We start from the raw sequence: 18,683 nt of genomic DNA, 5'->3' as shown, positions 1-18,683 counted from the left end.
ATCTACATGTACTCTGAGAAAAAGTACTCTCCGTTGAGAATTCAATGAGAGACCCGTGTCTCAATACTCACGTCTGATTGCTGGATCAGAGCTTCGTATAATTATGAGTTCACGATTTTAGCCCTTGTCGAAAATCCACCATCTACACCGTTAGATCGAAAACTTAGCTTGTCACACACACTTGGGTAGACGTTTACTGGGTTTCTGAAAACTATCCCTAAACGTGTACGTGTATGTTGGTTCAACATAGTAACCCAAAAAGGTCAACCATATGAGCATTTCATATTAACCTTGTTCTTCTTCACCATAACTAGTTCAATTGACTCAAATGAACTACTTAAAGAGTTGTTCAATTGCTATGAGATCTTATGTAACTACACAAGACACAATTGAAACAAATTCGATTGAATCGGCTCATGAACATTATAGCCACGGTTTGCATAAATCATTCCTTAGTAATTAAATGTTTCATGTTCAGAGTACATATTTAGATCATAAACTCTTAAGTTCACAAACAAGTTCGCGGACTTAAGTTAATCGGTTGAGTTTTCCAAACTCAGCAGAAATTCTCGGAAAGAGAACTTCCGCCAGTTCGTGGACTGAGTTCGCAGACTTAGCACACAAACGAGTTTTGGAAAATCCAGCAGAAATTCTCGGTCAAGAACTTCCGACAGTTCGCGGAATGAGTCTGCGGACTGGGTTCGCGGACTTGGCAAGCCAATTCCACAATCCTACCGATTTCTCTTGATCAACAAAGTTCGAAAACTTCGGTTCAAGGAATACATGGTTATGTAATCTAAACTCTCTTTTCAATCATTGAGACATTCTCAGAGGACGTTATGTAGCCGTTATTCACAGACCGATTCACGTCAGAGCAATTTTCAAAGTGATTGAAACTTTTCGTGTCTTTCGTCGCTAGGTGAAGATAAACTTGATCAAAGCGAAACGCTTTACCAACACATGATTTCGAGATAAAAGATAAGCATTGAATGCTCATCTCGAAATGTCAAATGTGTATGATCTAGTCTATATAGCATACGACTTTTGTCTCATAAGAAGTAGGAGATAGAATAGATAGACTTTTGAGTGATAGATAAGTTCAAGTCTCCACATACCTTTTTGTTGATGAAGTTCCACGGTTCCTTGTATAGATCTTCGTCGTTGTATGATGAATCGCCATGAAGTCCTTGAGCTCAACTACACTTTTCTATCCTAGTCTGAGACTTAGCTATGTAGGCTAGAAATCAAGACTCATAGTTTTGATAACTAACATTGACAAACATGCTTGAGATAGCAACGCATGCGAGGTCGACCGAGCTATGCTCTAACAATCTCCCCCTTTGTCAACTTCAGTGACAAAACTATTAATATGTATGGAATACAAAAAAGATAAACTTTAGTGGCTCCTATTCCATAGTCTAATCTTCAACGTTCCCTGAAATCCTTCCAAGTACTCCAATGATCCCAAAGGTTGTAAGTTTAGCATCACTATTGTTGAAGATCCGTAGCTATAACAATGAGAGAAATCGAGATTCTCAATCATTATTATACAGTGTCATAGTATTATTATGTAATATCAAAGTCCAATTGTATCACGACTTTAACAATAATACTACGGTGATATGTATCACTTCCCCTTAGTCAATACTCCATCTCGATCATGGAAACCACTCCCCCTTACACAATGATCCGAAAACCATATGTATTTGTAGTGTGAACTACATTATTTCTCCCCCTTTTTGTCAATAAAATTGGCAAAGGTACAAGAAAGGGATCATAATGAAATTTCCACAAGAGACATTTCATAGACTAAAAGAAAAATACATACCAACTTAATTTAGATGCAATCATAAAGCCGAAGCTAAATGCATTCATCAAGGAGTTTTAAGATACAAGATAACCCCTATAAAATTCCACAGCCGCACACCCCGCAAGATATTACCATTAAGCACAAGTTCAAAAGAACTCTCCCCCATTTGATGTCATTCCTGAAAGAACAACAAGTGCGACCTTAATTTCGAAAGAAAATAAGGATTTTGAAACACTAGAGAAACTAAAAAGACAAAAACGACAATCCTACAGAAACTGAACTGGAATGTTCCTACTGGAGTTTCAGACTCAATTTCCCAAAAGAAAAAGATAAGCAAAGGGGCAAGAGTCAATGAAATGATTTAATGAACCAAAACAACACCAATAGACTGCCGTAGGTGTTGAAACGTTGCAGTGTCTAAGGGTTTGGTGAGAATATTGGCCAATTGTTGTTCGAAAGGCACAAATTCCATATTGATGATACCATTTTCATAAAGATCACGAATAAAATGGTACCTTATGTCAATGTGGTTTGTTCTTGAGTGCTCAACAGGATTCTCAGTAATTCGAATCGCACTGGAGTTAAAACAAAAGATCCTCATTATTCCATTATCAATTCCATAATCAACAAGCATCTGTTTCATCCATAGGAGTTGAGTACAGCATGATCCGGCAGCAATATATTCTGCTTCAAATGTTACAGGGATTGAGAATTCTGCTTCTTGCTATGCCATGCTACAAGATTGAGACCTACATAGTAGAAGCCCCCTGATGTACTTTTTCTGTCTTCTACACAATCTGCCCAATCAGCATCAGAATAAGCAGAAAGATCAACATTAGTATCAAAAGTGTACGAGATACCATACCCAGCAGTGTGATTTATATATCGTATGATTCTCTTTGCAGCTGCAAGATGAGATTCTCTTGGATCCGCCTGAAACCTGGCACAACAACCAATGTTGAAAGAAATATCATGTCTAGTAGATGTAAGATACAAAAGGCTATCTATAATAGATCGATATATTTTTTGATCTACTTTTGCTCCTTTCTCATCCCTGTGCAATTTACCAGTAGTAGGCATAGGAGTCAACTTAGGAGACGACTTATCCGGACCAAATCTTGACACAAGGTTACGTGCGTACTTCTCTTGGGATAAGTAGATACCCTCCTTATGTTGTTAAATCTGTAATCCTAAGAAGAATTTTAATTCACCAACACTGCTCATTTCGAATTCTTTAGCAAGAGAGACTTGAAATTCTTTTGCAAATTTTTCAGAGGTTGATCCATAGATGATATCATCTACATATATTTGAGCAATGACAACATTTTTCTCACTCCATTTGGTAAACAATGTTTTATCAGCTCCTCCTCTTGAAAATCCTTTTCTAATAAGAGAGGTAGTGAGTTTCTCAAACCAAGCTCTTGGTGCTTGCTTCAATCCATATAATGCCTTTTTGAGCTTCATCACATGATCAGGGAAATCAGAGTTTTCGAACCCCTTAGGTTGAGCGACATAGACTTCCTTTTTTAAAATTCCGTTCAGAAACGCTGATTTTATGTCCATCTGAAACAGCTTGATCTTGAGAAAGCAGGCATGAGCCAATAAAAGTCGAATGGACTCAAGACGTGCCACAGGTGCAAAGATTTCGTCAAAATCGATTCCTTCAATCTGTGAATATCCTTGAGCGACAAGTATAGCTTTATTTCTGACAATTATGCCAAATTCATCAGACTTGTTCTTGAATATCCATTTAGTACCAACAATATTGACGTTTGGAGGACAAGGTACACGTTCCCAGACATCTTGTCTTTCAATTTGATTTAACTCTTCATGCATCGCATTTACCCAGAAGGGATCTTTCAGAGCTTCATCAATATTCCTTGGTTCCACCTGCGAAAGATAAAAACCAAAATTACATATATTTTGAAGTTGACCCCTTGTTTTGGATGTAGAATCCCTTACCCCAATAATATTGTTGGGGTCATGATTCCTTTGAACCCAAAGATGTCGTGGAGGGACACGTTCTTGTTCATCATGAATGGCTTGATCAGTGTTCTTCTCCTCGTCACTAGAAACGTCAGGATCAATAACAGTAGGGATAACTTCAACTGATTCTGGAATTTCTTTGACTTTCTCAATCGTCTCTGTTGGAGGTAACTCAGCAGGTGGACTACCTTGACAAAAATTGCTAATGTCGTCGATGATAACATTAGCAGATTCCATCAAGACTTGTGTTCTGAGATTATAAATTCGAAAACCACGACTATCAGAAGCATAGCCAAGAAAGATACCTTCGTCACTTTTGGTGTCGAATTTCCCTTTCTGTTCTCTATCTTTCAGAATATAACACTTACTTCCAAACACCCTGAGATAGTGTAGGTTGGGTTTCCTTCCATACCATAACTCATAAGGAGTGTTAAGGGTTTTAGACCGCAGATACACATGGTTGATCAAGTAACATGCTGTAAAGACAGCTTCTCCCCAAAATCTTAAAGGTAAGTTTTTGTTGTGGAGCATTACCCTGGCCATTTCCTGGATGTTCCTATTCTTTCTTTCAGCAACTCCATTAGCTTGAGGAGTAATTGGTGGCGAGTATTGTTGAATGACTCCCAGTTCATCACAGAACTCAAATACCTTGGTGTCTTTGAATTCAGTGCCACGATCGCTTCTAATTTTCTTTAGTTTGCGACCTTGTTCGTTCTGGATCCTTTTAACAATAATCTTGAATTCACCAAGGGTTTCATTCTTATGAGATAGGAATGCAACCCAAGTAAATCTGGTGTAATCATATACCATAACTAAAGCATACTTCTTACCGGCAACAGTGGGTTGTTGAATTGGTCTGAAGAGATCCATATGAATTAAATCAAGTGGAGCTTTAGTGAGAATGTCTCGTGATGATTTGTGGTGAACTTTCGTTTGCTTACCCTTTTGACAGGCACCACATACACCTTCAATCTTTGCATTGATTTTGGGAACGCCTCTAACAAGTTCTTTGTTAATGATCTTAGTTAGAAGGCGATAATTGATGTGACCAAAATGCTCATGCCAAAGATGTGTAGATTCCACCTTAGTCAAATTGCAGCGGTTACTAAACTGAGTATCAAGAAGATAACAGTTGTTTTTACCACGAGTTCCTTGAAAAATCACTTTCCCGGATTTGTCAACAATGTCACATCCATTCGCATGGAAGACAACTCGATGACCCTTGTCGCAAATTTGACTAATAGAAAGGAGATTAGCGGTCATACCTTTAACATATAGAATGAACAACAGTAATACACCTAAGAAAATTCAGAATCCATTCTCCAAGATGAACTCTAAAAACAGTAGCATCCAAAGCTAAATTACTAACATTTTAAGAGTACATTTCATAGAATGAACAACAGCAAGACACCTAAAAAGATTTCATAATTAATTCTACAAGATGAACTCTAACAACAATAGCATCCAAATCTACATTACTAACATTTTTTTAGAGTTCATATCATAGAATGAACAATAACAATACACCTAAAAAGTTCAGAATCATTTTACAGGATGAACTCTAACAACAATAGCATCCAAATATGCACCACCAACATTTTTTTAGAGTTCATATCATAAAATGAACAACAACAATACACCTAAAAAATTTCAGAATTCAATTTACAAGATCAACTCTAACAACAGTAGCATTTAAATCTACATTACTAACATTTTTTACAGTTCATATCATTGAATGAACAGAAGCAATACACCTAAAAGAGTTCTGAATTCATTCTACAAGATGAACTCTAACAACAATAGCATCCAGATCTACTTAATTTACTAACATTTTGTACAGTTCATTTTATGAAATGAACCTCAACAAGGTATAACTACCTACAACTGAATCAACATGACAAATAAATAGTATATAAGATTTATCAAGATATATACTACTAACAACAGAAAAACGACATTTCAGAAGAATATGCATTCAAACATCAAAAATGAACTTTTCGTATCTTACCTTTCTTCTATTTTGACTTCTTTTGGAATTGGTTCTTCTTTAGTTACAACTATTTGGTTGCTTTTCTTCTTTGATTATTGATTTTCCTTTTATTTTCTTCTTCGATTTTCTTATTTTAGGCTTTTGATTTTTAATTTCTCGACTTTTTTTTTCTTCTGATTTTTTGTTGGTTGACGTTTGATTTCTTATTTTGATTGATGCATTATTAAATCCTTTTTTTTTTTTAGTTGGATTGATGAATTTTTAGGTTACAGATGGGGAAAGTAGAAGATTTTTCCGTTTCTCAGAAAAGATAGTAAATGGAAAGAAGAGGAAGGTGGTTTGTTGTGTTTAACGTTGTAGCTTTTCTGGTCAAACTAGGCACGTGTTTCGTAAGGATATTTCAGTCAGTTTTGTATTAATGGACCAAACAGAACATGCGCTTTTATTGGTGGACCAAACGATATTTTCCCCAAAAAGGGTATCACAATACTCACTAAAATGCTTATAATAACAACAATCATAACGTATGCATGTTATCAAATCTAGAAATGGAACACTTACATATAAATGGGTAACATTACCAAAGATACTGTTGTATGCAGTCTAGGATGCAATTTACATTTGAGTGTTACTTGATTCCAATTAAACAAACGCTGCTAAAATCAACAATGAAAACGTATTTCCTGACTGATATGCTTCTGAATTTTTATACATACAACTTTCTAGTAAGTGGAATATTACGCAAAGAAGTATCACTTCTACTAATGTATCTAGCTTAATGTTTTCAAGTTGGAATACCAAGCTTACAAACAAGGAGATTTACCACGGGAGTACAACTTATTCCCAGTGTTTGGGAGTCGCTCAGACCCAAAATTCGAGGGAAACAGCGGAAAACAAAGGGATGCAGGTATATTTTATCTAATCGTTCATCAAATGCTAACATAAAATACCAATGAATCATATTCATCGGAATATATAGAAAGACGTACTCTAATTTTGAAGTAATCTTCATGTGTGTCAGTCTTGGTAAAGCAGGCCACACGTAAATGCAAAATAAATAAATCATTAATTGTAATTTCAAATAAATAAAATTTCATAAACAAAACGTCAAAACTTTGATTACGCACCACTACAATCCAATTAACAGAATCAATGGAATATATGGCGACAAATGGATCTTCTTGTTCCAAATCTTTGTTCTCTTGGAGAATCTTATAGATTTCTTCCCGAATTCTCTCGTACGGATTCATGTTAATCTCCATCTGCGTTGCAAATTTCCAATCAACAGGCTATCCATTCTTTATTTTATGAGGATATTTTGTGATTATCTTCTTATTTAATATTTCATTTAAAATAAAAACTTGAACTTCGTTCTCCATCTTGATTGGTACACCAAACCATCCTCTAATCTCAACAAATCCAAGGATTTCTGTATCCATCAACTTCAGTTCTTACAAGATCACTAACATTTATGAACTCCAAACTTCTCCATACACCAACAGGCTTATAAATCTGCTCTATAACCACTCTCAAAAGACCAAAGGCTACTAAAAGTTTAAGAAGTACTCTAATTTTATGAGGAATTAATGAACTTATTTCAACCACCTCAGTGGTCATCAAAGTAGAAGTCTCTTTTACAAGATTAGGGATCAATTTCAAAGAACTACAAACTTTTGATCTTGACATTGGAAGTGAGCGTTTGGTTGAAATTTTGATTGGGGACGAAAACATAATGAGATTCGAATAAGGTTCCATTGTAATTCTTACCTTTGGTAATGGAGATAGAATTCCTCCATTAGGATCTCCTCTACAATAGTTGCATTAGAAGTTTAATGAGCTCTCTCACCTCAAGAAACAACAAACATGTTTGTTGACTAGCTTTAAGAGATTTTTTAACTAGATTATATGAACTAAAACAAATTATAACATGTCGAATAACTCAAAAAACAACTTAAGCCTTTGTTTCCATTAAAATCCTAATGCTAAATAACACATTAAGTAGATCATGCATCAGCAGGGTGTTAGAATAGCAGACCCACATGTCAGAATTTGAAAAGAAAAAAAAAGACGTAAATAGATAGGACCTTCAAGGGTTTTGTTTGAGAATGTTCGAGAGGGAATGCGATTCAGCAGGTGCTGATCCAAAGAAGCATGTTGACTATTCTATACTCCTACTAGATGTTTCCGAAAAAACCATCCATCTCGGTCGAGTCTGCCTGAGTTTTACCGATCTCGGTCATGGAGTCAAAATGTTATTATATACCTTTAGAGCAAGTTTTATGGTGGAAGAATTCCATCTTCCAGGTTCCATGGAAGATCATCACTCGTGTGTAAAGCGCAATCGGATTGTCACATTAGGCCTTTAGATCCGTCTTGAAAATGGTGTTTCGTGGCAATCCAAATAACGTTTTCTCGCCTCTCTCACTTGGATTCCAAGTCATCTTCCATGAAACCTTGGAACTGGAAAAAAAAGTGTAGCATCTTCCGATGTAAACGAGGTGAAGAAGCATATTAGAGCTAGTAGGGGATTATTTTTGGATACGGCGTTGCTATTGTGGAAAGTAGGGAAATATCCAATTCCTGATTTTAGGAACTTTTAGGGCTTTAGTATCAGCTGGATTCATCTACATGTGCATTTCGGCTGGCAGACCAATCTAGATGTCCACACTCAATTGGTCTGAAGCTATGAAGCATGGATACTTCAAAAATGGTAACATATCTGTATCTGCGACGTATCGGTGTCGGATAATTGGGGATACGTATCAGATGTTCCATTCAAAGTATCCTTTTTTTTAATTACAAAAAGGGTAGGGGATACTCTGAGATACCCTTCGGATACTCTAAGAGGGGATACTTTTATACATAAACTCTAATATTTGTATACATGAACGTATCGAATAATTGTATATAAACCTAATAACTTGTTAACTACAAAGAAAGAAGACTTGGTGGTTAAATATGGTGCTTCACCTCCAGTGTTACAATAGCTTCAAGGCTTCTTGGGAAGCCATGTTCCCAGTGTTCTTCAGAGAGAAATTGGAGCACGTATAATTTATCCATTCAATTAAGAAAAATAAGATTGAACCCTAAAATGTTGGGAAAGGATTTTAATTATTAATCTTCTACGAAAGAATCAGAGAAAGTAGGATGTGAGATATGGGAATTTATTGAAGATGCTTGACGATGTGGGATCAATCTTTTCACTTGATGATTTAGAACTAGAAATGACAATACTTGATGAAGACAATATTAATGGGTGATGGGTGAGCGAGATGTTAAACAAGTTTTATCTATCTTTTTTAATATTCCAAATAGTATTTATTGGATTTTTTATTTTATGTGATTTTTATACTGGAATAAATTATTATTATATAAAATATTTTCTAACAAGTACAAGTAACCCATCGTATCCCCAATTTTTGAAAAATGATAGAATCGTTGCATCAACATCTATGTTGTTGTTGGATTTCCTGAATTTGGTGGTGAAAAATCTTGATTCTTAGCTTTGATTATCTCGGAGATCCGGTGATGTCGTTGTTCGTGTTGCTAGGTTGGCAATCCGGTGCTGCCATAGATGGTTGCAGTGAAGCTAGGGTTCTGAAAGTCGGGTTGTGGTATGCCTGTTTCAGGGGGTCTATTTTGAGAGATTTCCTGTTTAGTCCACTAAACCCGATCCGGATTAGTGGCTAGTCCAGCGGGAAACAACATTTACTCCCTAGTCCAAAAAAGATTTGAAAAGAGTAAAATTACTCTACTAACCCTAACATATAATATACTATGTATGTTAGTAACATATATACTAGTATTAATACTAGTTTACTAGTATACTAGTATACATATGTAATATGTAGTAACATATGTAACTAGTATACATATGTAATATGTAGTAACATATGTAACTAGTAATATGTAGTAACTAATAACTAGTAGTATACTAGTATACTAGTAACTACTAGTATACTAGTATTAATATGTAGTATGTAGTAAAATATGTAGTAACATATATAAAACAAATGTAGTATGTAGTAACATATGTTACTAGTATCAATATGTTATATACTGATACTACATATTAATATGTAGTATGTTATACATTGGCACTACATATTAATATGTAGTAACATTATTAACATGTGGTATGTTATATATTGATATTACATATTAATATTGATACTACATATTAATATGTAGTATGTTATATATTGACACTACATATTAATATGTAGTGTCATATTAGTATGTAGTATGTTATATATAACATACCACATATTAATATGTTACTAGTATACTAGTTACTATTAGTACTACTAGTATACTAGTATAGTACTAGTTACTACTAGTAAACTAGTCTACTAGTACACATGTTACTACTAGTATAGTAGAGTAGTTACTTAATACTAGTTTACTAGTATACTAGTATACATATGTAATATGTAGTAACATATGTAACTAGTATACATATGTAATATGTAGTAACATATGTAACTAGTAATATGTAATAACTAGTAACATATGTAATATGTAGTGTCATATTAATATGTAGTGTCATATTAGTATGTAGTGTCATATTAGTATGTAGTATGTTATATATTGATATTACATATTAATATGTTACTAGTATACTAGTTTACTAGCATAATACTAGTTACTATTAGTACTACTAGTATACTAGTATAGTACTAGTTACTACTAGTAAACTAGTCTACTAGTACACATGTTACTACTAGTATAGTAGAGTAGTTACTTAATTTACGAGTAACATATTCTTTTTACTATTAATATAGTACATATTGATATGTAGTATGATCATATTGATACTATTAGTATGTAATAACATATTACTAGTAATATTAAATGTGTTGATACTAATTAGATTTGTAAGGGCGTTTTAGACATTTAGAAAATACACTTTATAATCTCCACAAAATTTTTGGACTAGCGAGTAAATATTCTAGTCCAAAAACATGTTTTTGGACTAACGAGTAAATGTTTTTCGTGGGTGGACTAGCCATTAACTGGGTCATGAAAAATTGGACTAAATAGTAATTCCTACGTCTATTTTCTGGATTCGAGCTTTGGCCTGACTTGGTATGAACCTTGTTTGTTTAAAATGTTTAGCTTGTTTTTAAATTTTCGTTGGCGTGTTGTTTTTCTACTTTATCTTTCGTTGGCGTGTCGAGACCTTCTGTGTTACTAGTGTTTTCCGTGTGAGTCTCACTTGTCCTCATATGGTATGCCCTGGGGATTTCAACGAAGATTTGTCGGTCTGTTGATCACTAGTACGGTGTCATTTGTCCTGTACGTTGAATTTGGGGTATGTGAGTGCTCTTGGGAGCTTTAATCAATGAACTATCCCCTTTGTCAACAAAAAAAAGTGCATGTCGTACAGCTTCGGTTGGTTTTGGATTAGCTAGGCTTACCAAAGTGGTTAGGCAGGAGGCACCGTTGCACCAAAAAATCTAATTGCCAGTTCTTTTGCATTCAAATTAGTGTTCCGGACCTCCACCGAATTAATTCAACACATGTTTCTTTTCAACGTCATTTTACAACATCAGAAAAACTAGGGGGAGGCGGGTGAGAGTCCTGCAAAAGGCTAGCAAGGAAGATCAAAATTTTATGGAATGGATACCCAAACAAAAAAGAATTTTGCCAGTCCATCATTGTGAATAATATACAAGGAGAGGAAGAGAAACAAATGAGGGAACCCTAACTCAGTCGATTTCTCCTTCCTCTACATCCTTCACCGGGCACGGCCCACTATCAGGTTGACATTCTTCTTCCTCATCATCGTCCATTTTCATGTACAGTCCAAGTCGTTCTAATGGGTTACTCATTCCCTGGAAGTTAAAAATGTCTTCAGAATGATCGGGGCTCTTCTCATCCACTGAGCTAGGTAATAGATCAGCAGAGGGAGCGGACCTAAGCATCTCTAGGTCTTCCAAAAATCGGCAATTCTCATTTATCTCAACAGTCTTTTCCATCTGAACAAAGCCCATAGAATCTTGTGTTAAGATAACCCGGAGCAACAGAGTGAAGCAACACTAATTGAGTTTGTTTATGAGCTAAAAGTGAATTAGCTATACATATGACTAGTATTACCTTTTGCAAAGCCTGACGCGCAGCTTCTCTCTCGAGTTCCCTCTTTCTTTTGGCTTCAGCTGCAGCTTCTGCTGCAGCTTCAATTTCAGCCTGCCTCCGAGCATCTTCTGCAGCCTTAGCTTCAGCTAGTAGACGAGCCTTTTCTGCAATTAGGAGGAGTATAAAATTGTGATGGCTGGAGCCTGGAACCACTTAACCATTTACAATAGTACAATGTTCAGAGAAAAAAAAAATACAGCCACAAATGCATACCTTCTTTCTTCAGTCTTTCAAGTTCCTCCTTCTCCCGTCGAAATTTTTCAGGATCTATCTTCTCCCCCTGACCACGTCATAACAAGTTGAACTCGATCACATGCCAACTAGAATAAACTCAGGAGAAATAGGACATATTACCGGTTTGGCAACCAACCTGGCCAAGTGTCTTCTCTCGAGCTTTGAGAATGGTATCGGCAAAACGACTCCTCAATAGAGCAGCTCGATAGAGCTTATCTGGGGAGACTTGCCTCTCAGACAGAGCACTCTCCCCTAAAAATGAAATAGCAGAGAAAGTGAGATGATAGAATCTGAAAGATTTTAAACCCACCAGATAATTTCTTCAGCAACATTCATGCTTACCATCCTGAGAGCTGTTTGCCTCAGCAAGAGCTGGGTTACGATGGGAATTCTGCTCAAGCTGGTCCAACCCACTTATAGACGCTGTAACAGTCACGGGAATCACATATTTAGTATCATACTTTTCCTTTCTGATATTTCACATTATCATGCATGTATTAACCCGCAATAAGAAGCAGGCTTTGGCAATAGCTTCCGTTAGATTACACACAAAGGTAATAAAAAGGAAACTCACGACTTCCATCATGAGGATCATTAAGATCTGTTTGCTTTTGGTGTAAAGCTTCTCCTGAAACTACTTTTTCCTGTTCCAGAGAAACAATAATAATCAGTTGAGCAATTTTGCTGCACGAATGTATTTAGGTGCAAAGACGGGGAAGGTGAGGAAAGGATTTTATATCTCAGTCCCACCACAAGAAAGTAATCCAAAATAACTCTCCCATGTGGTCCATTTCGTTCAATCGTGGGGATGAATCAAACAAATTCATAGACCTATATGTAAAATATAATAAAACATACCGATGCTTTAGTTACTGGAGATGAAGCTTTAACGCCATCTGATTCACTGCCAGAAGAACTGGCAGAGTCTGAATCTGTTAAAGTAAAGTACAATAATCAAAAAGCCTACTTGAGTAATTGATAAGAAAAAAATGAAATAGTGATGTAGTTGGTACTATGTGTGAGCAGTGTCTAAACAGGTATGCTTATTATATCTGATATGGGAGATGGCGAAAGTAGCCATCTAGCTACCAGCATTAGATTAAAGGTGGGAATCTGGACCTGTTCAGATCGTTCTAGCCTGTTCATCTGGTTGCTAATAGAAGTTGTGCAGGAAAAAGAAATATTATTGCTTCAGAGAGAATGGAAGCACACATGCTATGTATGATTCTGCTAAGATATATGAACAAGAATTGTTTCCCTATCATGAGTAGACGGAGAAGGCAACCAAGAGAGCATTCAAATGTGCATGAGGTTACAAATACGAATAATTTGATCTGATTGCAACGATTTTCGGGCCTCTGGCTTCAGGATGTCGAGAAAGGAGGACAGACATGGCTGCTACTTTCTAGATCATATGAACCTAAACTCGTCAAACTAATTTATTTATCCAGTCACTATTGGCTAGACTATGGACCCCAAATAAATAACAGCAGCCGCATAAATTTCTCTGTTTCTCTTTCCACTAGTGGTCTAGTTTTAAAGGACAGTAATACTAAGATCAGCAGAGGCCATAAGATTAAACAAAAAGCTCATTTTCTGCATGCTGTTTAGTTATTAACTAATGCAACACTCTCCTCCTGTTATACTTTACAGGGATGCCCACCAACTCATGGTCAACTAACTTCTACGCTAGAACAAGAACAGGACAAAATCTTGTTGACAGACTAATCGTATAGAGGAGAAAATGAAGAAGAAAAAGAATGCAAGAGTAAAACAAACCGCTAGAAGAAGAACCCGAATCACTACTGGAGCTACTAGAGCTACTGCATTTACTATTTCTGTGAGCAGAATCTTTTTTAATCTCTATTGGAGGGTAAGATGAGACAGGCGGATCATTTCCGCCAATGTCGATTTCCTCTTCCACCGGTTCATTAACTGTGAATAAGATAGTCATCAAAATTCAAGGAAAATGCACAGGAGTCCCCAATTCATCACAGACTATCAGGAAGCAAAAATTACCTTTACATGGTTGGGTGGATAACATATTGCTAAGTCCTGAATCATTCAAACCCTGTGCAAATAAACCAGTTACGCTACGTGACACAAATTTGTGATGTAGAGTACAATACTGAAGGGAGGGTGAAGACAGTACCTCCATTTCACAAGGCTCCGCTTTTTCAGGTTTCCTTTGCTTCTCCCTCAAATGATCATCTACAAGTTTTCGTAATGCCACTAAAGTTTCATAACCGAAAACATCCATATCAATCTCAAGTTCCTCTTCACTATTTTCATTTTCACGGAAACTATGTTTTTTAAGGAAATCAATTATATGATTCGGAATCTCCTGCAGTGACCCTAAATCTCTGCTTAGATTATGTTTCTCTTCAACTGATACGGTCTGCTTCGCAGGAAGTGTCTTAACCTCAGGGATTGTCTTAACCTCATGATTAATCGATGATGTTTTTCTCTTTTTTGCAAATGGCATGGGTTTATATTCTTCTTCTTTTTCGGGAACATTAGATTTTGCACACACGGGCCCAGAACCAGTTGTTGAAAGTTTCTTCTCAATAGGTTTCCATCTCACCTCAAAATACTTGCTCAGCGTATCAGCCATAGTATGAACATCAGTTCCACGCGGATTGTAAGTCTTTGCATTAGAAAAAGTAAGTCTTACATCAGCCACAAAATCTAGCGGGCTCAAGTATGCACCAGTATCGATTTTCCTCTGGACTGTGCCCAAGTCCATTGGTTGCTTGATGACAGTGAAATAATCAGGAATGTTCAACTTCACAACGTCAACAGGTTCCTTGAATACCCAGCTAAACTGATGTGTCATAACACGTTTTAGCAGTGTATCACACTGTTTCATCAAAATCGCATGTGAGGTGCTGCTAGGAGGAGCAACTGGTTTTGCAGATTCAAACCTTCCAGCATCACCTCGTTTCTTGATAGTGTCATCGATATGAGCTGGAGGGCCTCGTTTCTTTCCCTGTCCTGCCACTAATCCTACTGACTTCTGAGTATTCTCTACAAAAAGCCTCTTCTGTCCCTCATCAGAGTTCCGTATATTGCGAGAAGAAGACAAAGCAAGACTATTCACAGGCTTAACATCAATTTTCTTTCGAAGATTCCTAACCTGCTCAAGCTCCATTTGAAGTCTTAATTTTAACTCCTTCCTCTCCATTCTCGGCATCCTAGATAGTGATAACACTCGAATGGGTACACCAAAAGCATCACTATTACCAGCATTACTTAAACTAATAGACTTCTTTCTAGGAGGAGCACATGAAACCTCTGAAGCAGTCATTTCAGTATCGAATCCACCTGAGCTACCAAGCCCTTCAGATTCGCACATGGTTTCTATAGGTTGATGACGAGATTCTCGGTATAAATCAGATGATGAATAACGTCTAGACATCTTTTCTGACTTATCCATTGTACGCGGCAATACTTTCTGTGAGTATTTCTTTGTGTCCTTCTGTCCAGTATAATCTAATAGAACAGTCCCCATGTGTTTATATCCAAATATCTGCACATTTTAACTGCAGACATAAGATTTCCCCACCTTATAGCATAGATGCAACTCAATTTAAAGGTTCAAGATTCCAATTTTAACAAGAAAATCAAAATTAAAATTCAAAAAGTCAAGTTTCGTCACCAAATCAATGTCTGCATACTCAAGACTTGGTAAAGATTATTTTAGGTCTACTTCAATCCCAATGCCACTCAAATCCCTAGATTTGAGATTACTATTCTCAAACTACGGATTCAACTCAAAGTAAGGCTTCTTACTTCCTTAAGATATAAGATTAGTTCAAAACTCCAATTTTAATAAAAACTTATGTTTTTATTATCAAATCAATTGCAAAAAACCACAAATTTGTCAATGAACTAAAAAGATTTATAAATTAATCCCAGTTCTACTTGACACCCCAATGCGAACAAAATTCCCACTCAAATCGATTTGAATGCGAACAGATTTCCCACTTAAAACCCTTGGTTTGAAATCATCGCCCTTAATTTGAACCAAACGTTCTCTTTTAGAACAAGTAAATTTGAACTAAATCCGAAACCCTAACTAGACGTCATCAATCTCAAATCACAAAAAGAACAAAGAAAAAAAAGCACATTCAATTCGAACTGATTAACAACTATATCACAATTCACATGTAAACCAAATGAAAAACACCAATTGCAACCAAATCTCTAAAAAAGAAAAAAAAAACTCTACTCACAGAAAGATAGAGAAAGAAAGAAAGAAACAAAAACGAAAACCCTAAAATTATATCCAATCAAACCTGGATTTTCAACCGCGTCTGAAAGTAAAACCCTACGATGAACTTAAAACCACCGTGAAAACACTACAAGAGCGAGCGAAAGAAGAAGAGGGAGAGATAGAGACTGCTCTCTCTCAAGATTTACTTCTTCGATATTTCTTTCTTTCTATCTTTCTCTCTCTGCTTATAAAGATCACCCTTACGGCTATTTGAGAATTCTCAACCGTTGGATGCTGTAATTATTTCCTAATTTAGTGACAATTATGTTTAAAGAAAATCTAACGGGTGATAGAGTTTGATTAGTTTAGTTTTTAGTAGTGTTTGGGATTGGTTTTATTTCCTACCGTTAGATTTGAGCGACAGGAAGGTGGGATCTATCTGATGGTGTTAAGATTTGAGAACACGTCATGGGAAATCTAGTCAAGTATGATGTGTTTATTAAGTAGGCTTACGTTCACATATGGTCTTTTGACTTTTCTGTCTTCTACCATGAGGGTGCGGTTTGGCCAAGGCCAGCCAGACCATTCTGTTATTGTTCGCTTTTTTCTGGGAATAATGGATGAGGCTCGTCTGTTACCCAATCTGAATCAGAATTTGAGGTGTTACATGACTCACCAAAAAATTGGCATTTCAGAATTTGAGGTGTTACGAGTGACCAGGTACCGTTTCGAAGTAATGCATTTATCTAGTCATCTGATGATGTACGCCATTATGGATCTTTATGAGCCTGTGAAATACAAGTTGGTTCAAGAAGCGAATCACATACCAATGCATATTTAGAATTTGGTTTAAAAATGCCATCCTTTGCCCTAGTAACCATTGTATGTGTCCTAAGAGCAGGAACTTCAGCTGTAACGGGAGCAAGTGATATCGGACTAGACGTAGATATGCCGAATTAGAGACAGATGGTGTCTGATTAGAAGTAGGTGTTGTCGAGAGGAGACTTGGAACTGGTGTTGTAGCAGGTGAAGAGACCGTTGACTGTACTGGGAAAGTAGCTGGTGAAGAAGAGAATTCCGTAGCAGGAGATGGCAGTAGTAAACGCGAAGCTGGATCTATAGTAGAAGCAGGTGCAGACGAAAATTCTTGGGCAGATGTTGTCGGGTGTTCTGAAACAGGTGCAGTAGGCTGTTCTGAAATAGGTGGAGGTGTTGTCAGACGTGGAGCTGGAGCTGTAGTAGCAGGTGGATACGAAGATTCTTGGGCACGTGTTGTCGGATGTGTAGAAGTGGTGGGGAATACAGGTGGTAAAGATACAAAAGTATGTGAAGGAGGATGTACCTGAGATATAGTCGATGCCAGAGAAGGTGACGACGCAGCAGCAAATGGATAGGTAGTCTCATCAAAAACAACATGACGACTGACATATATTCTACCAGTAGGAATATGAAGACATTTGTAACCCTTTTGAGACGGACTATAGCCAATAAAAACACATGGAGAAGAAAGAGGTTCCATTTTATGAGACCTATACGGACATAAGTAAGGAAAACATAGACATCCAAACACAAGAAGAAAAGTATAGTCTGGTGGAATTCCAAAAAGAGCTTCATATGGAGAAGAGTTATTAATATAAGTCGAAGGAACACGATTCATTAGATAACAAGCAGTGTAAAAGGAATCATACCAATAAGAAGATGGTACAGAAGCCATATTTAGAATCGTAAGACCAGTTTCACGAATATGACGATGACGACGTTCTACTAAACCATTTTGTTCAGAAGTATGTGGGCATGAAAAACGATGGAAGATGCCAAGTTTTTGAAGATGCGGAGTAAGTTTTTGATACTCGAGAGCATTATCAGATTGAAATTTTTTGATTTTTTGATCAAAAAGATTTTCAACATGCTTTTGAAACAAAAAGAATATAGAGAAGACATCAGATTTATGAGACATATGAAACATCCGAGTAAATCGACTAAACGCATCAATAAAAATGATATAATATTTGTATCCTTCGTTAGATAAAATATGAGAAGGTCCCCATACATCGGAAACAATTAAATCTAATGGATTTGAATACGTAGTTTTACTAGAATTGAAAGGTAACTTTTGACTCCTATGTTCATGACAAGCCGAACAAAAACTGACAGTATAGGTTGAAACTGGAAGAGAAAACTGAGATACGACTCTACGAACTGTACACATCATTGGATGTCCCAATCTAGAGTGCCAATCTTGTAAACCAGCACGTTCTCCTACGCAAACTTTAGCACCTTTTCCTACGGAAACTTTAGAAGATTGATAC

At 36.4% G+C, this 18,683-nt stretch overlaps 1 protein-coding gene across 1 annotated transcript; it reads right to left on the bottom strand.

Annotated features, from left to right (window-relative positions):
• Positions 1 to 11,231: 11,231 nt before the first annotated feature.
• Positions 11,232 to 16,587, bottom strand: LOC113298178 (transcription factor GTE8-like). Its single transcript, XM_026546871.1, has 11 exons — positions 16,457 to 16,587; positions 14,311 to 15,687; positions 14,178 to 14,229; positions 13,938 to 14,093; positions 13,017 to 13,090; positions 12,733 to 12,802; positions 12,501 to 12,581; positions 12,295 to 12,410; positions 12,138 to 12,204; positions 11,886 to 12,028; positions 11,232 to 11,767 (listed from the first exon to the last, which is right to left on the bottom strand). Exons 2-11 carry the CDS (start codon positions 15,667 to 15,669, stop codon positions 11,498 to 11,500), a joined length of 2,388 nt encoding a protein of 795 aa, XP_026402656.1. The 5' UTR covers positions 15,670 to 15,687; positions 16,457 to 16,587; the 3' UTR covers positions 11,232 to 11,497.
• Between the last annotated feature and the right edge of the window lie 2,096 nt (positions 16,588 to 18,683).

This window comes from Papaver somniferum, chromosome 7 (genome assembly GCF_003573695.1).
Source record: "Papaver somniferum cultivar HN1 chromosome 7, ASM357369v1, whole genome shotgun sequence".
Lineage (NCBI taxonomy): Eukaryota > Viridiplantae > Streptophyta > Magnoliopsida > Ranunculales > Papaveraceae > Papaver > Papaver somniferum.
The sequence above is the reverse complement of the archived record's forward strand: the minus strand, read 5'-3'. Positions and strand labels throughout refer to the sequence as shown.